General features: G+C 46.9%; 3 protein-coding genes across 10 annotated transcripts; 1 reads left to right on the top strand and 2 right to left on the bottom strand.

Moving 5' to 3' along the window:
• The first annotated feature begins 624 nt into the window (after nt 1–624).
• ddx18 (DEAD (Asp-Glu-Ala-Asp) box polypeptide 18) lies at nt 625–5,617 on the top strand. Its single transcript, XM_040201718.2, has 14 exons — nt 625–822; nt 1,132–1,284; nt 1,368–1,541; nt 2,407–2,542; nt 2,677–2,777; nt 3,126–3,325; nt 3,450–3,564; nt 3,749–3,888; nt 3,962–4,123; nt 4,211–4,363; nt 4,441–4,554; nt 4,658–4,714; nt 4,801–4,978; nt 5,082–5,617. Exons 1-14 carry the CDS (start codon nt 717–719, stop codon nt 5,225–5,227), a joined length of 1,935 nt encoding a protein of 644 aa, XP_040057652.2. The 5' UTR covers nt 625–716; the 3' UTR covers nt 5,228–5,617.
• On the bottom strand, nt 5,470–19,334 carry LOC120834008 (glycerol kinase 3). 8 transcript variants are annotated; one of them, XR_013453028.1, is made up of 20 exons: nt 19,160–19,317; nt 16,998–17,071; nt 15,389–15,495; nt 15,226–15,303; nt 13,619–13,698; nt 13,350–13,487; nt 13,084–13,193; nt 12,897–12,963; nt 11,193–11,228; nt 10,756–10,823; nt 9,886–9,928; nt 9,728–9,808; nt 9,565–9,643; nt 8,803–8,899; nt 8,261–8,401; nt 8,015–8,135; nt 7,097–7,240; nt 6,868–6,954; nt 6,655–6,729; nt 5,470–6,122 (listed from the first exon to the last, which is right to left on the bottom strand). XR_013453028.1 is itself a non-coding variant. In XM_040201719.2 (20 exons), exons 1-19 carry the CDS (start codon nt 19,211–19,213, stop codon nt 6,656–6,658), a joined length of 1,623 nt encoding a protein of 540 aa, XP_040057653.2. In that variant the 5' UTR covers nt 19,214–19,334; the 3' UTR covers nt 5,470–6,122; nt 6,655. The 8 variants fall into 8 exon arrangements, 4 of the variants coding, with proteins under 4 accessions (XP_040057653.2, XP_040057654.2, XP_077946792.1 ...); XM_040201719.2 differs by having other exon boundaries at nt 8,261–8,345; nt 19,160–19,334; XR_013453029.1 differs by lacking the exon at nt 6,655–6,729.
• An 841-nt stretch (nt 19,335–20,175) lies between these two features.
• LOC120834052 (high affinity cGMP-specific 3',5'-cyclic phosphodiesterase 9A) lies at nt 20,176–26,685 on the bottom strand. The gene is made up of 14 exons (XM_040201795.2): nt 26,459–26,685; nt 25,583–25,744; nt 25,443–25,494; nt 25,110–25,212; nt 24,524–24,666; nt 24,374–24,433; nt 23,310–23,487; nt 22,965–23,087; nt 22,279–22,371; nt 22,127–22,194; nt 21,942–22,044; nt 21,223–21,327; nt 20,923–21,069; nt 20,176–20,804 (listed from the first exon to the last, which is right to left on the bottom strand). Exons 1-14 carry the CDS (start codon nt 26,544–26,546, stop codon nt 20,631–20,633), a joined length of 1,599 nt encoding a protein of 532 aa, XP_040057729.1. The 5' UTR covers nt 26,547–26,685; the 3' UTR covers nt 20,176–20,630.
• Between the last annotated feature and the right edge of the window lie 20 nt (nt 26,686–26,705).

Here is a 26,705-nt window from a genome sequence, read left to right as displayed (position 1 = left end):
TGTGTTTATAGAAATTAATAAGCGCTTTAACGTGTACTAAGCTTATACTATTATTATTAGCATCTTACTATGAAAATGTAGACTACTTTAGTTTAAAAATAGCAAACCCTCCTGATTTCAGCGTCGTCTTGATCCAATATACAGTACCTTCTAATCAGAACTCTCAGATATTTCATTTGAGTAACCGGTCGGACAGTTTTATCTTCTTTTCTTTCAATATATTCTTCATGTGTATCTACGCTTGAACAGCACTTGAACATGAACAGTCAGTGCTGTTGAGGGTTCATCGATTAAATTGACTATGTTAAATGTCTGCATTCTTTCCAAAATATTAAAGCTTCCTAGATTTATTTGTGAAAATGGCCCACCGACAGCTTAATAGTTATTTAGTCATCATTCTATGCAACAACCATCATAGATTTGCCTTATTTGCGTTGGTTGGTTCACTGGTTGTTGTCTGCTAACGGACACAGTTTAAACTGTGTTTATCAGTGTGTCCCCGATGAGGTTAATACACATGGATATACATATATAAAGGCCTTTATATATGGATATCCATAGATATATATATATGTATATTTATCTTAATAAATGCCTGTTGTACGAGAGAGGTCCTTTGACTTTTTACTCAGGCAACGCAGGCGGGGCCCAGAAGGGTCCTCAACACCCCTCACGCACACACACACACACACACACGTGTGCTGGACTGCGCTGCCATGGCGGACCTACAGATGAAACTTCTCCGCAAGAAAATTCAGAAAAGGAGTGACAAGAACAAAGAGCGGAAAGTACTTCGGGAGCAAACAGCGGAGGAGGAGACGGGTACGCGCAGTGATACAGCGTGTGTTTGTTGTTGTTGTGTGATTGATGCGTTTCTGGAGCGGGGACGAATGCTAAGCTAGCCCAGTTAGCATACTTTTAAAATGGGATTTGTGGATAAACCGGTCGAATATAACACTGTTAAATGACGTTAGCTGAAAACACATTGTGGCTTTAGATCCTTGCCTTAATTTGTCGCCGTAATTTATTGCAGATTATTGAGATTTATAAACGTGGCTGTTAAGTAATTGTTTCATCGGTCATGTGACCGATCGGCTTAATAACAGTGTTGTATTGCAATGTTTTTAACAGTAAACTTAAACGGACTGGAAGACAAAGGTGAGAAAAAAGAAAACGCTTCAAAGAAACCGATTGTGGTGCCAGCGGAAGAGACCACGACAAAGGTGAAGACCCCCAAGAAGACCAAGAAGAGAAGAAAGCTGACTGCGCCCGCGGAGCCACCAGGTAACCGGAGTCTGCCAACGGGATGCTGGACTGCAACGCCTTCTGTTTGAGGGCGAACCCTCATGTTTGATTCCTTCTTTCAGTGGAGAAAAAGACGAAAACCGCGAAAGAAGCAGAAGATGAAGAGGAGGAGGATGATGGAGATGCTTCACCAGATGAAGAACAGAAAAGAAATAAACTTGAGGACGCTGCAAAGGAAGAAGACGACGAGGAAGATGAGGAAGAAGAGCAGCCCGAATTACCATCTGGTTTAACAGGTACTGAATACTGCGTGTGTGTTTACTGCAGACTGGCTGCTGAGCAGTGTGATCAGTGCTTGTAACGGGCAGCGTGTAACACGCCACGAGGAGCGAGTTCCACCTCTGTAGCTTTAATGATGTTTTAATATCTAAGTATCAAGTATAAGAGCTCTGATGACATCAGGACCACAGAGAGCCTTCACATCAAACTAAAGACACACCTCCTCAGACTCTACATCGACTAAAAGACTAACAAATTGTTCCACTTAAATTTTTTCTATAGCAAATTCTGACTTATTTGATGACATTGCATTCTTGTTTCTTGCTCTTATGGGTTTGTACCCTATGGTTGAATACATTTATTGTAAGTCACTTTGGATAAATGCGTCAGCTAAATGACAAGTATAAGCTTCAGCCCCAGATATCACAAGAAGAACGGGCCATGATCACGGTTGATATTTCATTATTTTGGATACACTCAGACTGATGTCTCCTTTTTAAATTACCACACGTTAAATTCCTCTTGTCATCCATACACACAATTTACATTATTAACCCGGTTCAGCATAAATCGCCAAGAAACATCCAGGACTGTCTTTATTTAACCAGTTTACTGCAGTACTCTGTGCTTCAGTGGGCTGCTGCCTTCATCTTTCCCGCTCGGTGCACACACACACACACCTGAGCTTTGCCTCTATGTGTTGCCCGCTCAGTGTTTCCATCGTGAAGCGGGTGTCAGCTGAGGCATACAGAGACGGTTGTGGTTGTCTTTGGGAGGAGCCCTCAGTAATTCTCCCTATAAGACTAACTGCAAGGACACGGTGGACACGATGATTGGTGATAGGTGATCTGACTCTCACGCATGGTGTAACCGGTGTTTCAGGAGCATTTGAGGACACGTCCTTCGCCTCTCTTGCGGAGCTGGTGAGCGAGAGCACGCTGAGAGCGGTGAAGGAGATGGGCTTTGAACACATGACCGAGATCCAGCACAAAAGCATCCGCCCACTGCTGGAGGGAAGGTAAGTGACGATGTAACGTCGGACTGCTGCTCAGGTTGTTTTTAGAGGCCGGCTAGAAGAACCGCCTGATCGACTTCAGACCAGAAGCTGAGTGACTTGGTGGCGAGTTGACAAAGCGCTGTCCTTCTCTTCAGAGATGTTCTGGCTGCAGCCAAGACGGGGAGCGGTAAAACCTTGGCCTTCCTCATCCCGTCCATGGAGCTCATCTACAAACTCAAGTTCATGCCCAGGAACGGTAAGACTCCCGTTAAAGTCGTGCTCCCTCCAAACGTTTTGTAAGTCGGGTAACTGTTGGATCATCCTAAGAACTCGTCCTGGTTTGTCCAACTGGAACACAAGCTCCGGCACTAATGAGTAGCTTGCCACACACGCGGCATCTAAAGTAGCTAAATACAACAAGACTGAACATTCTGAACGTATAGTTATTTCTACTAACCGCTATCTTGCGAGAAGCTTGTGACCTGCAATCAGTGCGGAGGTCCGGTACATGGGCTCAAGTCAAAGTATTTGGCCTAACCAGTTAACAGGCTGGGAAACGCCGCTGTTGCTTAATGTGAGTAACAAGCATCCCTGTTCTGCTCAGGCACCGGCGTGGTGATCCTTTCCCCCACGCGCGAGTTGGCCATGCAGACGTACGGCGTGCTGAAGGAGCTGATGGCGCATCACGTGCACACCTTTGGCCTGATCATGGGCGGCAGCAACCGCTCAGCGGAGGCCCAGCGGCTGGCTAACGGCGTCAACATCCTGGTGGCCACACCCGGCCGCCTGCTGGACCACCTGCAGGTGAGCAGGGCGCCGACATAAGAGCGCCAGCCATGTTTATTGATGGCTGCCCACTACGAAGGCCTTGTGGTTCTACTGATCCGGCTTGGATGGGGCTGTACGAATAACCTTCCTGTGCCCCCAGAATACTCCGGGGTTTATGTACAAGAACCTACAGTGTCTGATCATCGACGAGGCTGACCGAATCCTAGAGGTGGGATTTGAGGAGGAACTGAAGCAGATCATCAAGCTGCTGCCGAGTACGTATCTGTTGATGGTGGTCTTAGTTAAATGGTGACTTCAGCAGTGTAGTACTATGAAACCAGTGGTCCATAGATATGGGAACCATCATCGTGCTCACCGTAAAGAATGTCCACAGACATCGACTAACCCACCGTGCTCCCTCTAAGTCCCTGTCCAATGTCTCTGCCTCGGTGTCTCCAGAGAAGAGACAGACCATGCTGTTTTCCGCCACGCAGACCCGTAAGGTGGAGGACCTGGCTCGCATCTCCCTGAAGAAGGAGCCGCTGTACGTCGGCGTGGACGACAACAAAGACAACGCCACCGTGGACGGTCTGGAGCAGGTACGGGCTGCCGCTGTCACGTGGACGCGGTCCTCCTTTGGGGCGCCTTGTAACGGACCGTCTCTGGTTTCAGGGTTACGTCGTGTGTCCGTCGGAGAAGCGCTTCCTGCTGCTCTTCACCTTCCTGAAGAAGAACCGCAAGAAGAAGCTCATGGTCTTCTTCTCCTCCTGTATGTCTGTGAAGTTCCACTACGAGCTCCTCAACTACATCGACCTGCCGGTCATGGCCATCCACGTAAGACGTGTCGCCGACCTCCTGCCACCGCTGCATCCTGCCTAAAGGCCTCCGCCTCACCCGCCTCACCTCATGCTGTGTTTTCAGGGCAAACAAAAGCAGACCAAACGCACCACCACCTTCTTCCAGTTCTGTAACGCCGACTCCGGCATCCTGCTGTGTACGGACGTGGCGGCCCGAGGCCTGGACATCCCCGAGGTGGACTGGATCGTCCAGTACGACCCTCCAGATGACCCCAAGGTACTGGAGCTAAAGCTCGATAGCTCCACGCCGTAGGCCGCGTAGGGCCCCTTTTAAGCTGGGCTTTGCCTCTGCAGGAGTACATCCACCGGGTGGGCAGGACGGCCAGAGGCATCAACGGCAGAGGCCACGCCCTCCTCATCCTGCGGCCCGAGGAGCTCGGCTTCCTGCGCTTCCTGAAACTGGCCAAGGTTTGTCCCCGCCGGCTCTCCTCATGCTGATCCCACCCAGGGACACATGGGCCGTGTCCTCCTGTAGGACGAGCCTTGATGTACTCTGCTCCTCTCTGTCCAGGTTCCATTGAGCGAGTTTGACTTTTCTTGGACTAAGATCTCTGATATCCAGTCCCAGGTAAGAAGTGTGGTGCTTCCACATGTTGCTTTTTAGCTTTCTATAGAAAATAAAAGGAAATGAACAAACCGCCTCCTGTTGCTTAGATGGAGAAGCTGATCGAGAAGAACTACTACCTCCACAAGTCGGCCCAGGAGGCCTACAAGTCCTACGTGAGGGCGTACGACTCCCACTCGCTCAAACAGATTTACAGCGTCAACACCCTCAACCTCCCCATGGTGGCGCTGTCGTTCGGCTTCAAGGTCCCCCCCTACGTCGACCTGCGTATCCTTTGCTGCTATTCAGAGCCGTGATTGACGTCGTCGTTGCGACACGTGATTTGTTTAAATGCGCGATGGAAGTTCTCCTTAACTCGGCTGTTCTCCAGATGTCCACAGCGGTAAAGGAGGGAAGCTGCAGAAGCGAGGCGGAGGAGGCGGGTTTGGATACCAGAAGTCCAACAACGCACACAAGTCCAGAATCTTCAAGCATGTGAACAAAGGGAAAGCGGACGGGAGGCAGTTCTCCCGCTGAACGCCCGTCAGCTGGACTCTTGTGCACGTTCCACCAACCGGCCTGAGCAGATGAAGAGCGTCCCAGCTGTAAATGTAGGGACGTGTTGAACTGGGCCGCTGCATTCCCCCAGTGTCCCTGTGGGGGCATTTTTCTAACTTTACTTCATGTTGTCTACCTGGAATATTAAATCTATTGGCTTTCATTTAGTCCGCTTCATTCTGTGTTGAGACTTTGCTAATGAAACAATCCACAAGAAGTACTCATGTGCAAGTTTTTATTCTTCATAATTACAGCATTTCTCTACACAGTCCGGAGTTGAAGGACTCCCGTCAGCCTGACAGAGGATCCGAGTTTAGAGTAAATCAGTCCTCGGATGTATACAATAAACAGAATATTAACAAACCTCAACTGTCACATCATTTCACTTGTCTTTATTCTAAATTAGTTAAGATCTTCAGATCAGTGAATGTGAGGGTCTCAGGTCTGAGCAGTGCCCTTAATGGAATGTACGGGGGGGTCCCTTCAGTCTGCACCCAGGTAAGTGATCAATAGAAACACTGTCCTCAAAACCCCACTTTAACATGATGTACAGTATGCAGCAGCTTTTAAAAAGCAGAATTAGTCCAACTAATCTCATACATTCCAGTTACAATTGTATCAAACTGCACGAAACCATTTACAAACTGCAGAATCCCTGTTAGTGAGATGCAATACTAGTGCAATAGAGAACAGTGAGTCAGGCTGGAGGAAAGGACACTGGCGCCAACAGCTGCTTGATGGGACTCATTGTGAAGTTGATGAGCTTGTCACCGTTTCATCACAACTGCTGGAAAGATGAGCATCACATCCTCCAGTCGTGCTCCACAGGTTTCCATATTCCCATGAAGGCCTAGAACCAGTTACATGTGGGGATCTGTGGGGAGAAAAGAGGTCTCAGGAACCACACAACACCATTGTTCACCGGCTCGGCATGTTCATCTGTTATTGGGATGGTTTTTAGTTGACAGCTTGATGTGATGGGGACGTGTTAATGATGACTAATGAACCCAGGAGACCCACTCGTCATCTCTGGTGACAGAACGGGTAACATGCACATCCACACAAGAGCCGGGCCGATGCAGCGCGAATTCCTTTAACAAAGTCACCCACACACGCTCCGTAACGGTGCCGTTCCAGTTTTAATTTTCTCCACAAAATATAAATAAAACTTTTTTTTTTTAAATGTCTGAACATTTATATTTTCCCATAAACATACAACCATAATGTTGGCGTTTCAGAGTTCCTTTATTGACGTCCACTGGCTCTAATACGCTGCCGTAGGATCAGAGTAAAGCAGATGTGGATCTGCATTGGTCAGGCCCTCCAACACACTGCGTTAGCGATGACCAGAGGTTACACTGGACCACCCGCACACCACAAGATGTCACGCGCGGCAAACGTCAGACCTTAGGGGCCTGCTCTGGTGGGGGGAGGAGTGGGCGGAGCCCCCCAGGGGGCGCCATTCATCTTCTCTCCTAAACCTGTGGTCAGTGAATAAGGGCGAAAGAGGGTCGTCAGTCAGACCACTGGAGGTTCACCAAACATTAGGCTTCATAAAAACATCAAAGTCATTCCTGTGTGTCACAAGTCTGTAAAACGTCAGCTCGGCCCTTCAGTACCGTTGGCATTGCAGCACGGCTCTGTGGTCTCCCAGTTCATGGATCTCTGGACGGCCTTCTTCCAGCGAGCAAAGCGGAACTCGCTCTCTGAGGACAGACGGACAGGTCAGCGAGGGGACAGAGGCCCCGTTGATGCTTTGAACAACGGCCCCCGGGTGGCAGCAGACCAGTCGTCCCACTGCGTGACCTCGGAGGACTCAAAAAGGGGGATCCCCATTCTGTGTCTCACCGTCACAGTGGATCTGAGGCTGGTATTTCTCAGACGTGGCGTGTGGTAGGTCACTGGGGCTCAGGCTCCACACGCCCACCCCCTCTGCGGCCCCCGCCGCCATGGCCACGCCCAGCGCCGTGGTCTCTGACATGGTGGGTTTCACTGGACCGAAACAAACCACACACACACACACACACACACACACACACACACACACACACACACACACACACACACACACACACACACACACACACACACACACACACACACACACACACACACACACACACACACACACACACACACACACACACAGGTTAAAGGCCCAGTCAAAGTAGCAACTTAAAGGTCTGAAGTTGCTAAGATGCAGATGTGACGGCTAAAGAGGTTTAAACGTCCGAGCTCACGTATTTTATTACAGGTAACCCGATCTTCCACTGAGCGCTGCGGTGATCAGCCGAGAGGTGGACATTGTGATGTAGATCCAGTTGCTACCAGACCTCACGGTGCACGTGGTGATGTTCATGGTGCCCAGTTATGTACATACCAGTTAATGTGACGTCTGTGTGTCAGTGTCGTTTCTTTGAAATGGGGCAAAAGTCAGAGGGGACAGAGAGTCCAGGTTAAGTCGATGGTTACGCAACTTGACATCACCCATTTGTGAACGTTAAGACTTATTGCTGAGTTTGGGGAAGTTGTTCATGCTGCCACTTTGTTTCAGCGAGCAGTGCACTTTGCACGTTGTGGGCCGGTGCAGCGGGTCGTTCAACAGCACATGTGAGTCATTACCAGCAACACGGCTTCTCTGCATCACATGACTGCACTGCACCCGTCAGAGCGAACGTTCAACGTTTAGTTTGAAGTTAGAAGTTCTTGCTGAGCCCGTGTGTGTGTGTGTATGTGTGTGTGTGTGTGTTAGGAGAGGCCTCTTACCTACGGGGATGCAGAGAATGTCGGCCTGCAGCTGCATCAGTAACCTGTTGGAGGTCATGCCTCCATCCACCTGCAGCTGCGTCAGAGGGAGGCCACTGTCCTGGTTCATCGCGTCAAGGATCTGATACACACACACACACACATACATACAAAGGGTCGCTCGCTTAAACGCAACCATAACATCATCATTGTTGAACTAAGAAGAAGAAAAACACCACCCAGAGGTGGAGAAGACGGGCAGCTCACCTCTCTGGTCTGAAAGCAGACGGCCTCGAGGGCAGCAAAAGCCAAGTGGTTCCTGTTGGTGAACTGCGTGAGCCCACAGATGATACTGGAAAGAGTTCAAGAGTCGTTTTTGATTGACTGTTTCCTGCTGCTGACCAGCCTCTTGGGTAGAAATAAAGAAATGATGCAAGGAAACCTGCTCGAAAGAATAAAACAAACAACTCTGGTCTCTTTGAGAGGTATGAGAGCCGATTAAAGTCTGATCTAAATAGCTGATTTTCGCCATAGTATTTGTATTTTTTATATTCATTCCTTTTTAGTACATCTCAATCTCTGGTCGTAAGAGGATTAAAAGTGGCAGATTGCTAGCAGAAATAAAGACCTAAGTGTTATTACGTAACGCACCATAGCAGTAACTTGGTTATTAGGTCATCATAATATGTTTGAAAACAGCAGTACCTTGTGTTTATATTGCATATTACATTATTTTAGTCAGCCTATTGTTTGGGGGTCACGATCCAGTCGACAGTTGAGACGCGTGTGTGAACAGCTGACCGGCTCACCCTCGTGCACTGGGCTCCCAGTATGGCGCGTAGAGGCCGGAGAAGGCCGGCACAAAGTAGCAGCCGTAAGACGTGCCGGCTGCAGCTGCCAGCTTCTCTGAGAAAAAACAGGAGGAAGAGTTCATGTCCAAACTCAAATATGGAATTAAGAATTTATTTTTGATGTGTAGGGAATTTATATATATATATATATATTAGTGCTGTCAAACGATTAATCGCATGTATGTCATAGTTAACTCGCTTTTTATCTATTCTAAATGTCCCTTCATTTATTTATTTTTCCATAATTTTTAAATAATTGTTTTCATTTTAATGCTCTTACCAACATATAAAAGTAGATTGGCTTTATGCAAATGTTTTATTCGATGGAAAAACAACATTGCCAAACAAGGCGGTACAAAATAAAATTATAAAGTGCACATTTTACGTAAAGGGTTAGGATTTCGTATGTACTTGGAAATGATTTCCTGAAAAAAATGATTTACATGTTGATGTAAATTAATTTAATATACGATCATATGTTGGTATGCTGGTGTGAGATTTTACTACTAAGAGGAAGGAGGGGTGCTGGATTTGTTTTGAGTGACATTTGTAGGACGGTCCCTCAAACAGGATCAAGTAGTTGGGTCACGTAAAGGTAAAAAAAATAAATCCTAAATTGTTGTTAAAATGGGTTTGCGTTAAAGTGGTCAATAACGCATTTGACTGACAGCACTAATATACACACACACACACATATACGAGATGCCCCGGTGTAAGTACCGATCTCTGCAGAAGACTGCACGATGCCCAGGTTGTCCTTCAGCCACCGCACCACCGCTCCTGCAATGGCCACGGAGCCCTGGGGGAGGAGCGAAAGACCCACGTCACATGAGAGCAGCAGGCCAGAGAGGGACGCAGCGGGGGACAGGAAGTGCTCACTCACCTCCAGTGCATAGCAGGCGGGCTCGTTTTTGCCCAGTTTGTAGGCGACGGTGGTCAGCAGGCCGTGGTCCGACATCAGAGGCTGAGTCACAAGACAACACGTCATACAGAATAGGATTCATTCACAGCGTCAGAGCCAAGCAGTTCCTCTCATCTTACCTTGGTGCCTGTGTTTCTGAGCAGGAAGCAGCCGGTCCCGTACCTTTACACAACACCAATGGGGAAGGAATATGAAGAGTCATTATTTAGGGAGCGATGACATCCTCCAACACTGTCGTTTAAAAGATACTCACGATTCCGTTCATTTATTGAATTATTTACTGCGTTAGAAGCAGATTAAAAGGTGCTCTTCCAAAAATAATATGTTACTATATTAATACAAGTTTAATGACTTAATCCCATTACATTTTATCAGGAAAAGTTTTGTCTTAGTCACAGTAGTTCTAGACGCCACAGCGTCGGGGATCAAGACAAGAATGACGCACATACAGTAACTTGTGTGTATTTAAACTCCTCAGACCTCAAAGCTGGACGCACATCATCGCAACTGGGTACGAGTTCAGAGGACCAGACGCAGACCTCGTGCAGGTATTTTAATTGGTGCTATCAAAGTTAACGCGTTGTTCTATAACATGGTTGAGATTAGGGCGATAAAATAAATAAACATGTTTAAATACATTTAAAAAAATAAAAAATAAAGGCTTTCTAAAGTGATTACTTGTTAATTTATAAGATTTAGACTTAAAAAAAAACGTAATAAATTTCAAAATGAGAGATTTATTGGTTATTTCGTTATTTCTATTGACAGCCCTGATCACAGTAAATGTTTCCAACCAGTGTCGAGTAAGATTTCTCTGACTGTTATATTACTTTAGGCTCTTTGCAGCAATACCAGGCCACTTTCACGCTACCTGGTAACTTTGTCTTTGATCAAACAGTTTCCAAGAGTTTATTTCAGGGTTCGGATCCTTTTATCCTTTCCACAGTGTTAATAGAAAAACCTCCAGAAGAAGAATGAAGAAGGCTCACGTGTTTTTGGCCTGGCCTTCCTGGAAGCACATCTGACCAACCAGAGCCGCCGACTGGTCGCCGAGACACTGAGAGGAACACGGTCGCAGTTAGAGGGCCGTGACGCACACATGTGTACAACTAACAACACAGCGTCTCCCTTCTTCACAGTAGCAGACATCTGTCAATCATAACCCAGCGGAAATCACTTTGTAAGAACATAAAATATGAGAATGTTCTGGCATGTTTTATGTTATGGCTGAATTTATGTTATGAAGTGAACTGTACATACATTTAAATTAAATTACAGCAGCAACTTTAAACAAGAAATACAAAAAAATATGTGAGAACTGGATTGAAATATAAGCATATATATATATATATATATGGTCAGACAGAAGCCATGTGTAACATTCACCATCATGCTCTACTCTAAACCAGTACATGCTCATACTTACCCCCGAGATGGGGACCCCTGCCAGAGAGCAGGATTTCTGGTTGGAAGAAGGGGACACACACACACACACACACACACACACACACACACACACACACACTTTTAAAAATCCAATGCTAAAGAATAAATACCATTCAATGCATTATCAGTGCAAATCATTTCCAATTCATTGCATTAAATCCCCATGATGCAACATATGATGCACACTAAGGACGTGTTTATGAGCCAATAGGGACACGATGAAGATATGATGTGTCGTAAAACCATTTAGTGCACACAGAGTCTCTTTGGAGGGTGATCGCACTAAACCCAGATGTATTTCAAATTAAACTTGAGTGATCATTGCTTATACTTTCATGTTTTGCAAAACATGTTTTAAAAGAATAAAACACATTAGAATGCTAAAATGTAACGTTGAGTTTGCTTCTTTCAATACAATTTTCTTGAGACAATGCATTGAATTGAAAATCAAATAGTATAATTCATTTCATTAGAGGTAAAAACATTAATAAACTAATGCTCTTAAGTAGTAAAGATAAATAAATAACAATAAATCATGTTCTATTAGTGATTTGTTTAAATATGCTTATGTATGTTGAACTGAAAATAGTTATTTCATTAAACTTAATTTAAGTGAAGTAATAATTTGGAGTAATGGTTACTAATGGGGACTTAAATATGTCCACAGCATCTATGTTAACTCAACTTAAGGCAACGGGTTTCCACACAATTTACTAGTAAAGTGGTTCGTGTTAACAGTGCAGCGGTTCTTCTCAAGTCGGCGGATTCTGACAACAACAATAAAGGATTTGGGGGAGTTGAATGTGTCAGGAGAAAACTTCACAGTGAGGCAAACGCAGCCAAACTAGGCCTACCGGTCCACTTGCTCATGAGGGCAACCGGAGGCTTTGGGGGACAATCAGTAACTACTTTCTGGGGCAAAAGGCAGATCAGACCAATAAAAAGGAGGAAAACAAACACAGCCGGTACATGGCTGACCTCTGGACGGCAGGCCGAGGGAGATGTTGAAACAAACAGGTAGAGATAGCGCGCACACCAACAGAGACACACACCACAACACACACGTCGTTTAAATGCATCACACCATCTGCCAGTGGCACGAAGCTCCATCTCATCACGGCGCCTATCAGAGCGACGCCACAATAAGGAATTGTGCTGAAAAGAATCAACGCAAATCAACAAAGCAGCATCGGTAAAACCACAAACATGCAGCACGAGGGCGCCGTTGATGGCTGCCACGTGCGTCGGTGCGCTTCGCTTTTTGTTGTTTGTTGTTGTCGTCACGCACCAACCGCCAAGACAAACTCCTTGTATGTCTGACATATTTTGGCAATAAATGTTTCCTGATTCCTGATTCCTGATTCGATGCGAGAACCTAACACGGTTATCTGTGTGCACGGCTCATGCACTGAACATTATTATTATTACCAAATCAACATCAACAATCACTTCATTTGAAAACACTTATCGTGTTGCGGAGGTTGATGATATTTTTAGCATGAAATCCTTTACTACTTCACGTGGAACTCTACGAGCACATTGGCTGGAACTTATCAACGTCCATGGTCATTTCAGCAATAAAAAGATGCTGGTGCAGATTATAGAGTTGGTGTGGTTATCTAGATTTACAGCTGGTTATCGGGTCCAGAACACAAGCCGTGTCCCTGCGTCGAAGGCAGCTCACCATCACGCCGTATATCTCAGAGGAGCTTCGGACTTCGGGGAGGATTTCCATCGGGATGTCAAAGTACCTGGAAGCAGCCGGCAGTCAGGACGCCGCGTGTCATGAACACAACAGACGATGAGAAGTACGTTCTGTAAGTCACACACTGGGGGGGGGGGGGGGGGGGGGGGGTCGGGGGTCAGTGTACCTGCAGAGCTCCGGATCCCAGTCCAGGCTGTGAATGTTGAAGAGCATGGTGCGACTGGCGTTGGAGACGTCTGTGCAGTGCACCCCCCCGTTCTGGCCCCCCGTCAGGCACTGAGGGGAAACACCAACAGGAGCGAGTGTGTACAAAGGGGGCCAGTGGTCTCGCGTGTCTTGATTTACACCTCAGGTAGAACACAGGACAGTAGAACAGGCTCCTCTCCCGAGCCGCTCCGCTGTCAACCACAAGAAACGGGGCCGTTGTCTCACCCAGATGATCCAGGAGTCCACCGTGCCAAACATGGCTCTCTGACTGCGCACGGCCAGGCGCACCTCCTCCACGTTGTCCAGCAGCCAGCGCAGCTTCACGGCGCTGAAGTAGGGGCTGATGGGGAGGCCCGTCTTGGGCTGGAGAGGGACAGCGATAGCAAGGCGGGTTAGAGCTCCGCGTTGGGTAGAAGAGGCGCAGCCGTCGCGGGCTCAGCTACGGAAAAGCCCGGACCTGGAGCTAATGCTCCCACATCATCCCGCTCGCTCACCTTGAGGTGGTTCTTGTTCTGACCCGGAGCTTTGTTGATGAGACTCTCCACTGTGGACTGTGTGCGCAGGTCCAGCCAGACTACAGATGAAGCAGACGAGTACGGATTCAACACTTAGTCCAGACATGAAACGGCTCAGCAGCAGAGCACCAGCAGATACACATGCCACCCCTTGGCCTCAGTATGTTAAAGTCAACAGTTAAAGTGACATTTATCTGATCAAAATGTGCTGCTTGAATCATTTTTAAAGATCTAATGAGGGAAAATTCCAAAGTGTAAAGATGAGAGATCACAAGAATCAGCTTCAGAGTCAAATGAACACTTTCTATCATTTAGACTTGTGTGTATGACACTGAATTACAGTTTGGAGGTAAATACATACCTGATTAATTAATGTTAACTTGCCCTTTAGAAAGTTGTAATGATTTTAAAGGTCAACTGGTTTTCTATGGCAGCAATAAACTTTAATTAGAGATTTAATAATAAATAAGAATATTTCATTTAGTTTTTTTTTAATTCCCTATACTTTTTTGTTTAAAATGAATCTGTATTTTCTAATTTGAGGTTATCGTTGAGGTTTCTACTTGGATCTCAATAGAACCTGAATTCTGTGCCTCGAGCTGGAATCCACAGCCTGCAGCTGTAAAGCCTCCAGAGACCAGCAGCACCACTTCAGTGGGTCAAGGGCTCGATATCCAGCAATCATGAAGACTAAAAACTCCAGTAACATGTGTGGCATCCGAGGCTGGCAGCGCTAAAGGAGTCAGCGAGACGAAAGCGCACACACACGGAACCCATTCCATCATCTCACCATCTCAGCTCCCTACAAACCAACGCTGGGCAGAAGGAGTCCTGAGATCACTCGCGGTGCCCAGCAGGGCCCCCTGAGGAACGGCCGAGCACGAGGACAGTGACACAACGTGAGACACTACGTCTGGTGCAACCTAATCCCACGTGTCATTGTCTCCTAGAGGACATCATCTTGGGGTCTGCTCAGGGAAGGACGGACTGTTCAGTGCGACGCTTCGGCAGCGCGTAACCAGAGACGCTGCAGCAAAGGGAATCTTTACACAAATAGGCTGGCGGTCGGACGCATTTTCCAACGCTGGTGGGGGCGTGCTCACGTGTGTCTGTTTGTGTCCCCGCCCCCCCAATACAACACTATAAAACGGTGATGAAGGCGAAGGTAGCGAGCAGGTCAAGGACATGTGTCCACAATATATTAGTGAACATGAACAACTATCACAAATCCCCAAACTCAAATGTGTGACGTCATCAAGTGGGCCGTGTGCGGCCGCTGCACAGACAATGACCAGGGAACACAGGGGAGGGTCTGAGTGTGGGGTTCAGTTTCCGTTCCATCACTGCAGTGGAACCGAGCTCACTTGATGCCATCACATGTCAGTGACGTCCCCGCTGTGGTCCCGAGTGAGAGCAGCTCATGTTCACAGATTCACTGGGTCACGTTAAGGACATATTGGATTTCTTCATCTCAGGACTGTTCCGCTTTTAATTCCTATGTTTTTTCCTTTCAAAGTTCTTAATGGTAAACATGAAATGTGTATGTGAAGGAGAATAGTGGCCACTGATTCACTGAATGCACCCACCTATGGCGTTGTAGAGTGGCTCCCCAGTCTCCTTGTCCCAAACCAGCGTCGTCTCTCTCTGATTCGTCACCCCCACCGCTGAAAGAAATCCAGCAACAACGCGTTTGTCAGGAAAAACTGGTGCAGCTGCAGACGCGGGTGGAGCTAACGCTGTCGTCCACACCTTTTATGTTGGACAGGTCGATGTTGAGCTGCTGGAGTTTCTCACAAGTCCTCTCCATGCACTCGTACACCGACTGCATGATCTCCTTGGGGTCCTCCTCCACCCAGCTGCTCCAAACACACACAGACAGGGTAGTAGTGAGAGAGGGTGCTGCGTTGGTGGGGTTGGGGGGTACCGTTAGCGTGCACCACACAGAGCAGCCCGTGAGCCACATACCGGTCGCCATGGCACCCACAGGGCGCTGCGTTTTATAATGACTTCAGAAAAGTAACTGCGCATGCATTGAGACGGGTAACATTTCATTACAAGACGGTATAAACGCATCTGTCCGAGCGGAACAAGCGAATGGCCCCCACAGTGAAGGAGTGAATCCCCATCTTTCATGCCCTGTGCTCTTATGCAACCCCCGTAGTTCCACTTTAAATGCGCGTGCTGCACAGGTCGAGCTGCTGAAAGTTGGCCAGGCGGACAGACACTCTCCCCTCCATTATTCACTAAAACTTTGGATTACATAACTTTACCCGAACAACACGTCAACAGGCTTTTCCTCCCCGCCAGAAGTACATAGTTGAACCAAAACCGCTTAAAACTGATTGTCCCGCCAATCAGGGGGGGATTCTACAATGTTGATTCCTTAATACTGATTTCAACCATCCTCCCGAAGTGAACCGCCTCCTCGGTGTGGAACGGAGAGCATGTGAAGTGTCTGATAATGGGGAAGCATTTCCCACGTTTTAGAGGAGGCTGTCCACACTAAAGACAGCACTGAAGATGAAACAAGGGCTTCGATAGGCCTTTAGCAACCTATTCTTTGAATTCAGGGTCTGTTCTGCACATTTATTCTGGAGTGGTCCCTCATATAGAGGACGTGTTACTGTGGCTTTCTGAGAATGAGTTTAAGTAAACAGCTGCTCCTCTGGCTGATGTAACCTTTCAAAGTGACCTGAAATGACCCCTGGTGCTTCAGAATACGTATAAACTGAAGTATTCACAGTTCTTATTTCTATAAAAGAGTCAGATTTGCTAAATTGGAAGGTTGAGAGTTGGAATATGCAGTCTACCGTTTACACATCCCATAATGTTACGGAGCTGGTCTGGAACCAGCTGCACCAAATATGTGGCCCGTGGTACTTTGGACAGGGCGTCGATCATTGGAAATGACATTAACATCTGACTGCGTATCAACGATCCACTACGGAACAATAAACGCTGCACATTAGACTCACTATGTCGCACACGTCAGATCAAGTAAAAGATCTAAAAGCACTTCGTAACCTCAGTAACCCAGCAGACTGAAGACTCACCGCCTGGGACATTGATTTACTACTAAACCTTTCAATTTATCAGTCAAGGCTACTTTTAGGACTTCCTGGACAACGGATGTTTAACAAATACCTCAAACGCTGACTGTGCAGTATTTACTCTTTGGACAATCAGTAGCAGGAGAACATTGTTTGGTTTGTTTGTAGCAGCCCAACATCTAGGAATCTTCTGTTAATGTCACCTAGAGCTGCTACTCTACTAAACTGCAGATCTATGAGGTTCAACCGTGTGACAGCGTCTCCCTGCTGTGAGGGGAAATACACCAGTTTATTCTCAAAGCACTCACCCCTCCTTGGGGAAGCTCTGCTGGATCTCCACTTGGTGGTGACTCACCAGCTCAGCGGTTTTTGCATTGAACACCTGCGGAGAAATGGAATGAATGAGGGAATAAAACCGTTAACAGAACTCCAGGTGTGCAGGAGAGAGGGGGACTGCAAATAGCGTCGCCACGTCTTATTCTTGATTGGCACATCATAGAGAGGAGAGCAGATGGTGATTATTATTAGCAGAATTACTGCGGGCGCCATCCAGGGGGCAACGCCGCTCCACTAAAGGCCGGTCTGATGTGACGCCAGGCAGCAGATTCGCTCAGGTCAGCACTTCTTCTAATAAGGTAACAGGATGAACCCTGGTGTCCAACAGTAGTACACATCTACAAGCCCACGTCAAACTCTTTACACGTCATGGGCCGCGCCGACTGGACGCATAGAACCGGGCCGCATAGAACCGAGTCAACATCTCCTTCAATACTCAAACCAACAAGTTACACATTCAACGCAGCATCTTTACTGTCGACCTCACCCCCAAAAGGTCATATATCCTTTTAGCCAGCGTGCTATCAGAGCGTCCATGTGACCACTGCCAGGGTTTGTAGAGCAGCCAATACATTTAGTCAAATTCCACCTGGTGTGTAAGAGCACTTTAAATATATGGACACACTCATGAGAAGTCATCCTCAGCGGCGTCCCTCACAAAGCAGAGTTTGCTTCTAGTCGAGAGCCTCGCTTACAGTTAGAGCCCCCGCTGGGTTTAAGATTAACCTCTCGGTGACATTGTCCGAGCCGTCGGTGTCCCCGCATCAGCATTCCGGCAGTGTGCCCGCCAAAGGGTTAAAGGTCGCTACAAAGAGCTGGTAACTAATTAGGAAAAGATCCACGGTGTGTTTGCTATGGATGTTTGAAACCTTTTGACCAGATAATCAATAGATCTTTTTTCTTCTTCATTTAAAATCTTTTCAGGACCTGCGATCACAATTGTGGTAACAGCAGCCAGTGTTTTGGATTTATTAAGACTCTGTTGTCTTAGGTCACACGTCGCCCCAACGTGTAGCAGATCTACTGAGGCATCACGTGGCCAGTCCATCGACGCCTTCATGATCTACCAGCAGCGTGAGGTCCTTCCAAGCCCTGGGGTTCTGGGCCAGGGCGGAATATTCCGGCTGACCTAATTACCGGAGCCCAATTCTATTCACAACGGATCACTTAACAATTTGCTAAACCGTGAAAACAAAGCAACAAGTGGAGAAATCTGACGGCTTGTTGGCGACTTTAAGCGTAACGTCTGGGGCCTTCACACAGGAAGAACGAGGAACGATGATTTTAAGGGAGGCGAGGGCCTTTGTCGGTTAATGAACAACGGCACAATCTGACAAAACACATTTTAAAAGGGTTAATGAACTTCAACCTAAATGTGCATCGCTTGCTTACTACATGATGCAAAATACTACCTCACACATCTTGTACTACTGCGTCCTGGTTGGTGTGCACAGTACTTAATTCAGAGGTTAACAACATTTCAACACAGCAACGGGTCACTTTCCACAGACACGACGTGTGACACATGCACAACGTGTACTGCAGACGGATGTTATACTACATTTAAAAGGGTATCACTGTGTTTTCTCTTCTTTCTCTGCATTTAATAACGGTTGACACGCATGACCATGTTTTGATGCTCTCGATAAACATGATCCATGACGTCATGCACGCTTCGGCAGAGCTGTCGTGTCATTGCGCGCTGACGGTAAAGCTCCTTTAAACCACGTCAGCCATCCATCGTAACGTAAGTCACAGCGGTTCCGCGCCAGCTCTTTGGTGCAGTGCCCTCGGTCACCAGCGGGGGCGCACCGAGCAACGCGTGCAATGTGTTGATCATTTACTTCACAGAATGTATTTATTTGTTGTTTTGCTAACAGATGTAACTTAACAGCTGCTGGATAATGCAGCACCAATAGAGAGCGCGAGGGGCTCAGCGTTAGCTTAGCAGCACATAGCCTGCGTGAAGGTGATTAAAGTGGCGTTATTCTTACTCCCATTAAGTTATCGTTGTCACCTGCAATACGTTTATTTCAGTCAAACACTTCGTTGCTGGCTACCAGCTAGCGCTGTGCGTTCAAATAAGACGTAACACAGTGTGAGCATTTCACGTTAAACCTCTGGCGTCACTCACCAGAAACCTCGTAGAGCTCGTGCCCTGGTCAATTGCAGCGACCAGCGGATCCATCGTGACGTATAAACACTACCAGCGGCCGAGAGACTCCTCTGTCCGGGGGAAGGTGGCGGAGGAGCAGCGGGCAGGGTCGTGAATGACCCGTATGTACCGGCGTCCTGTCGGTTGGCTGCTCTTGGAAGGGCGTCAGCCACGCGCCGTCCAATCAGGAGGCGGGACATGCGCTGTCCAATCAGGAGGCGGAACACGCGCTGTCCAGTCAGGAGGCGGGACACGCGCTGTCCAGTCAGGAGGCGGGACACGTTCTTTCAGCAGAGCACCACGCTACTTTCCGTCCTCGTGAGAGTCCGTCTTTTGTTATTGTTTTGATCGAGGGACCTCTAGCGGCGTTCCATTCACTAAAGATGCCTGATGTGAGAGAGGAGCTCAGACTGTCTCTTTTGACTGTTTTTATATTGCTTTATATCACAGTAACTAAAGCAATGTTGATTTTCATTAAAAACCTCCGGATTATCCAGTTACTTACTACACAAAATCATTAGAGAAAGACGGAAAGTGTAGTTTTTAGATGATATACTTAGATTATTGAGGAGTATTCTTCTTTCTTGCCAAGACACTTGAAATGCAACACCAATACACTCGTCGCGTTGTAGATAAGATAAGAAAGAGTGACCCTTCCTTTCCAGTTCAGTCAGATCAGTCGTTTAAGGAAACATTTAAATTTGAACTTCCATGAAAGCGTAGAACGGACTAAAGATAAAGTTTTGGATAACATCAAATAATGATTGTAGTATTCAGATTATTTTTCGGGAAAACATTTGCAGCAAATAGAGCAATGGTAATAACGAGATAATGTTATGAAAGGACAACAAAAAAGTCAATACACCCTGATTGACCTTACTGGTCTGTTTCATTTTTTTCTATTTATCGAGGGCTTTTCATGTGGATGCAGTAATTTACTAATAAACACTAAATGATGTTTGCTACGGCAAACAGCAGGGAACTGAAACACAGGCTTGAAAGGTATAAGATTTATTTGATATCAAAGTTGCACAATTGCAGTAATGCCAAAGACTTCACGTGGACAACTTGTGGGGACATTGGAAGTAACTTTTACTATGACCAATGACCAGTGTGGGTATTGCTTCCTAAACCAATGGAAAGATTTTAATACTTATATTTAATGTATTAATGAATGCAATTTTGTCTGGACTTCCTCCACGAGAGTAAAAGAATGCAGATTTTCTTCTTATATATTAGAAAAAATCAAGACAATGTGTTGCACTGTACTTACATGACATTACAACAACATTCTATTAAATTAGAGCCCAAATGGACTAGAACAGCATATACTACTTGTGCTTTACCCACTACACAAACAAATAAAAGTACACATTTAGATGGTTGAAATACATTAAATAAGTGTAAAAAAAACCACACAATCTTCTGGTAAGGTGGCGTCCACCACAGCTCACTGAGCGTCTGCTCTCAGGGCTTCAGGCTCCGCTGAACCCGGCGGGCCCACAGCCTCCTTGCTCTTGGCTGCATTGTCACTCTGAGCCCGGATCTGTTTCTCCCTCTCCAGGGCTTTCTCCATCTCGGTGTAGTAATCCAGGGCCTTCCTCACCGGGTCGATGATGTGTTGCTGCAGAGCGAATGCGGGATCCATCAAATTGCAGCCGATTGAGCAAACCTCCCCTCAGCCTCGTCCAATTCGGCTCTTATTTCATCTACACATTTGGGTGTCTTTTCAAATACACTACCTCCAAGCAGGGGAAGAGGTTAGCCAGCTCGATGAAGAGAGGCAAAAGGACAAATCTGATGAAGCCTGTTTGGGAGGAAGGCTTGGTGACTTTGTCCCGGTCCATGAAGGGGGTGACTGGAAGACCCTCTAACTTCTCCTTATCACTCTGAGGGACGGGCAGAGAGACGGGCAAAACCTCAAGCAGGCTTCTGTTACTTTTATTTCAGTTAGCGTTGTTGCCTGAAAATGAAATGTGTGAACGATCCTCTGAGTATCGGCCTGTTTGCCACAGTCTCTCTGTGCAAGAGCGCTCGGCTACCTGGTTGTAGAACTCCTGCAGCAGACAGTCCAACCAGGGCTCGGCCACCTCCATGGGCCGCGCCTCGTTGGAGATGTCGCTCACTTTGATCAGAATCATCATCAGCTGCACACACAACAGGAAGCAGTCAGATGGGCGACCACAGGACAGAAACCCAGAGGTGAAGGGCCGACACCTCTGTGACGGTGCCGCACGGCTCCACCCAAAGCAAGAAATGATGCTAAATCCTTTGAATGTGTCCATTCATCCATGCTGTTACATCCAGATGATGCAATGCTTTGCTTGTGAACCGTTTAAGCTGGGAGGCAGCTGTTTTTACATCACATTAGCATAACATGTGGTCATTGCATGGAGATGCTATACGTATGCCCTTTTACCGTGTCTCTGATTTGTCACGGGTATGTGTGTGTAATCTATCTTATCGGTTTTTGTATTCCACTCTCATCCTTTCTGGGTCTTGTGTGCATCGCGTGGCCTTGGTGCTGCATTCATCTCATTGTTAGATTCAATGTACAGAAACAAATACTGGTTGTTTTGCTCAAACCCTCGGCCTGGTTCTGGTTCATTTTGAATTCCTACCACCGAAATCTACTCCTGTTGGCAAAGGTTTCTACAGTCGTTGTTCAGCTGATTGTGCTGTAGTCACATTTGGTGATTCCTAAAATGATCTTTGGTGAAGGAAAGACACTGCTGCAGACGCCTGTTGGGTCACCTCTTACCACATCTTTGTGCTCCTTGTTGGTGAAGTCAAAAGCCGGCAGGATGCATTTGAACTTGTTGAGAATCTCGTTGTGCCGTGTCATATCAGTGGCCAGAATGCACCTGAAATGAGAACGACAAACGCACGGCATCGGGTTGTGCTGTTGTCACATGAGCGAACATACGTGAAGAACAATGAGCTCACTTGATGATGCCTTCTCGTATCCGTTTGTACTGGTCCGTTGACAGGTTTCTGAAGATGTTGCTCTCTGTCTACAACAACAGAAAGCCCCGTGTCACTGCTCCACGCTCATATACCCCCACCCTGACGGGGACGCTGTGCACTAAGGTCCTTACCTTCTCTAGGATCTCAAATGCTACGGCGCAGTGATGGTTCTCCAGAGGAGAGATGTCGTTGTAGCGGAGGGCGAGTTCAGTCCGAGCGTTTATCTGAGAAGAGAAAATGTGGGACTTTTTTAAAGGGCGCAACCTGTCATCCCAGAAAGGCAAACGGGGCTCCTTTAGAAGGGGAACAAACAGGCTTTACAATCAAACTCATATCCAAGAAGCAGTGTAACGACAGAAATAATCTACCAAGCACACGTTTTGGGAAATATCTGTGATTCATCTATCGGTCAGAATGATTGTCAAAAACCAGCTGTGGAAATATCCCTTCTTAAAGGGTTGTAATGTAAAAGCATTTGCAGCATGTTTAAAAGCCAGTACAAAGTCTCATTGTGTTTAAATGGCAACTGGGTTCCTCGTTAAGCTTAGTTTTTCTGCCTTTTCTTTCACTCTAGCGAGTCGGATGACCATTTACAGCTGACGTACATGCAGATGCTACTGGCCCGAGTCGCATCCGAGGAGCTGACTGATGTCTCCCAGAGCAAAGCAAACATGAACATAACGTGCAAATGTCCCCAGACATGGTCCAACATTCACAGCTGTTATTCTGGGTTAGGGTATCGTTACGTTGTGGCCCGTGTGCACCTTTCCAAATGGCCACATTGCCTCTCCCTGCATGGGCTTAGTGACTGTGGTACCTGGTAGGCGTTGTTGTATCCCGTGTGGTCGAGGTCGTGGCAGACGGCACAGGTCAGCATGATCAGCAGGTCCACGCTGTCCATCTTGCTCTTCAGGTCAGTCAGCCAGATCAAACCATACATCTGCTCACAGACACATGTCAGTACACGGGTAGACTCTGTCCACCGGGGGCAGCGGAACAACGACACATGACCAGCTTGTACTGTTATTGTGAGCAAACCACATCGTGCATGTTTATTGAGGAAAATATCGTCAGCTGTTATAAATGATCACATTATTACTCCTAAATAAATGAAAATAAAACAAGAATAAAAAAAATCACTCCAATGCGCACACACACTCACCATCTGGGTGACACAGAAGCAGTGCTTGAAGTTGTGGAAAGGGATGTTGTTGTATCTTCGGTAGACCTCAAAGAGAAACTGCTGCAGTACTTCTGGCTCGATGTTGAAAGCTGCTATAAAATCTAAATCTGTGTACATGACCTGCAGGAGCACCATGATCTCTGCGTCCTCCCACTGCCTGCACACACACACACACACACACACAACGCACAAAGCCGACGTCAGCTGACGTCAACAAAAAGGACCAGCCCACACATCATCATCATCAGTCAACAACTCACATGGCTGTTGTGAGTATTTGTTAGCGTGTGTAATGATAAACGGAGTGTACCTGTGTACACCTCAGACCTCTGAACCGTGTCCGACCATTCACCTCAAACATTTTAGTCTCAACAGCGTAACATTACTGTTCATCCGGTTACGCGGCGTATATATAAACCCCCGGCAATAGGGCGTAGATATATAGGCGCCGTATTGGCCTCTGCTACAAAGGGCAGGAAATGTTCTACAAACAAGTATCGTTCATTCAAAGCCAGAAGCCACTTGTTCCTCCGTGCCCAGCTGTTTCAGCAAGTTGTCGAGCCTTTATGAAGATGTAATGATATCTTTTGATAATACTGAAATACATAATATATTTCTCACATCTTTTGACACCAACAGAAGCACAGAATAATGCCAGCCTCGCGCTACATGACCAGTATTTAAAAAGCCTTTCAGACGACTAGGGGCTCCCAGCTCCACCTGTCGTCCTGCAGCCTGCCCGTGGCCGCGGCGACATCCTGCGCCACCGTTGTGCGTCTGCGTTGAGAGCTCTTCTGGCCACGTAAAACCACGAGCAGGCCTCGCTCCCTCCCCATGGAGCCCACTTCAAACGAACGCTGAGGCCTTTCACAAAGACCTTTTGATTTCGCCAGCCCTCGGCGGGCCTATTCACATTGAGATGAGCGGGTGACGTCCCCCGTCTTCAGAAGTGCAGATGAGGCGTCTCGCTGAGGGGAACCGCTCGTTCTCACAGCCGCGTCAACCTGATGCCGCGGCTTCACGCTGGCGCCCTCGGTACTCACCAGTTGTCAAAGGTCGGCGTCTTTAAGTACTGCCTCACCTCCTCGGACACCTGCAGGGAGCTGCAGTGGGGACAACGCGTCAGCATTAATAGTTACTACATACCTGAATGTGTGATGTATGGAGGGCAGTGTAGTTTTCAGTGAATTTGCCTCATTTGTAGAAATTTCTCCCGGACGTGCTCGCACTCCTTCCTGGTTTTGTGTAGGGTTCTCTTGTGGTAGAAGGGGGAGGGCTTGTGCGTTCCCTCGGACAGGTCTTTAAACAACCCCAGCCAGCTCAGATGCTCCACACTCTGAAAGGGGGACGGGGTGAATACCGGAGGCGAGAGCATCCACCTTGCAGCAGCGACAGATGATTGACAGGTCGCTGTCACTGGCAGATGGATGTTTTTGTGTTAAACTATAAACCTAAAGTGTTCTTTAGTTTATGAGGGTTAATTCTAACACCTTGGTCACCTTAAAATGTTTCTTTTTCAGCGTTCGGTTGGAAAAAGCTCCACCGTCTTGTGTCATTATTTGTTACTAAAAAAATAAATGGTGACCAAGAACCAAGATGTCTGTGGACAAAATGGTCTGGAACCAATTGGGGACATCTTGGTAGATACATCAACTTCTTACACAGTCGGTAAAAAATACATAAAAATGTTACTAAACTGATCCAACAGTATGTATCGAACAGTTATTCTTCTGATGAAGATGTGAAATCTTCCCATGCAGAAGTCACTGCGTATTGCACCTCTAGTTTCTCCTGGAATGAATCCACCTGTTTCTTCATCTCGTGCACAACTGCAGGCGTCTCACAGGCCTCGATCAGGATTCTCTTCTCCAGGCCCTGCAGTCTGAGACCACACACCATCACACACCATCACACACCATCACACACCATCACACACCATCACACACCATCAGCGAGGAGTTCAGTCATCATGGTTTGAGGTCTCAAAGTGCTGCATGGTTCATCTGGCACTGTGGCAGCTAAACACCACATCTACTACACACAAACCTCTGACTACCTTTGTCGCCCTGATGTTCATCCAGAGGAGGATACCCGTATGTTGGTATGGCCTACCTTTTCTCCATGGAGGAGAGGTCAAATCCAAGTGCCCCCGCAAGTCCTGCACCTGAATTCACAAGAAAAGAGGGAGTTTGTTAACAAGCTCCGAGTGAGCGCAGGCACTGCCTTCCCATGATGCAAAGCGCTACAGATACCTAACGTCTCACTGTTGCGGTCGGCGGCCACCACCTCCAGCTTGTAGAAGGCGTTTGGGCCGTTGGGCTCCAGACTGGGGGAGATGTTGATGATGTTGCCTTTGGGGTTGTACAGCTTCAGGATGTCATGAGGTCCGGCCTCGGCCGCAGAGCGGAACAGATCTGAAACGGAGGGATGAGCTCTTTTCTTCATCGGGGAACCCTGGGAGAAGCTAGCAAGAGGTCCTTAAGTGATCATTTATTGGTCAATGAGGGATCCCTGATTTATTAAAGCACTTTGCGTGGCGCGTTTAAAGGAGGAGCTGTCGGTGGCAGCTGTACGACGGACGCTCACACAACCCCCCTTAACCATTAGACAAGTGTTTCACCTGCTCCTCCAGTGACTCGCCGCTTTCGATCCATGGCCTGATCAAGATGGTATGATCAAGAAAACAATAGGCAAGGCAATTTTATTTGTATAGCACATTTGAACAACAAGGCAATTCAAAGTGCTAAAACCATTAAAAGCATCCAAACATAAAGCAAGGAGATTTATAATCAGGTAAGAACATTGATACATAGAAACAAAATATAAAAACAGTCATTAAAAGGATAAAAAAGACGTTAAAAAATTGGTCAATTAAAGGCAGCAGCAGATGCTGGAAGTCATTCAATCTGTTAATAATATTTAACTTGAGAATCCATAAAAAAAATGTCAGACATTCACATTATATTTGTGTAAGTGTGAAGTCTTGGTGAAAATGACACACACACAAAACCTTTTTTCATGAATATCATTTTCTAATGTATTTGTTTTAAAACGATATGTGACGTCCCTTAAACTACTTTTCTAAAACAAATAAGAGAATTTAAAGTAGTGACGTCATTTGCTGCTACCTTTGACATCCTCGGCAGGGCAACCCACGGGGAACTCAGCCTTCTCCGGTCTCCCGTTCACGGTGAAGTAGAGGATTTTAGTTGCCATGTCGTGAATTCAGAGCTGTTGTCGTGTGCGATGGTGATCTGGATCTAAAGTCCGTCTGGTCTCATTGTTTCACTGGTGAACACTCGTCCCCCTCGTTTTTATTCTCTCCAGCTCCTCCTGGCTCCTCCTTCTCCTCTCCTTCTTTTGTACCACAACACA

Source organism: Gasterosteus aculeatus, chromosome 16 (genome assembly GCF_964276395.1).
Source record: "Gasterosteus aculeatus chromosome 16, fGasAcu3.hap1.1, whole genome shotgun sequence".
Taxonomy (NCBI): domain Eukaryota; kingdom Metazoa; phylum Chordata; class Actinopteri; order Perciformes; family Gasterosteidae; genus Gasterosteus; species Gasterosteus aculeatus.
The sequence above is the reverse complement of the archived record's forward strand: the minus strand, read 5'-3'. Positions and strand labels throughout refer to the sequence as shown.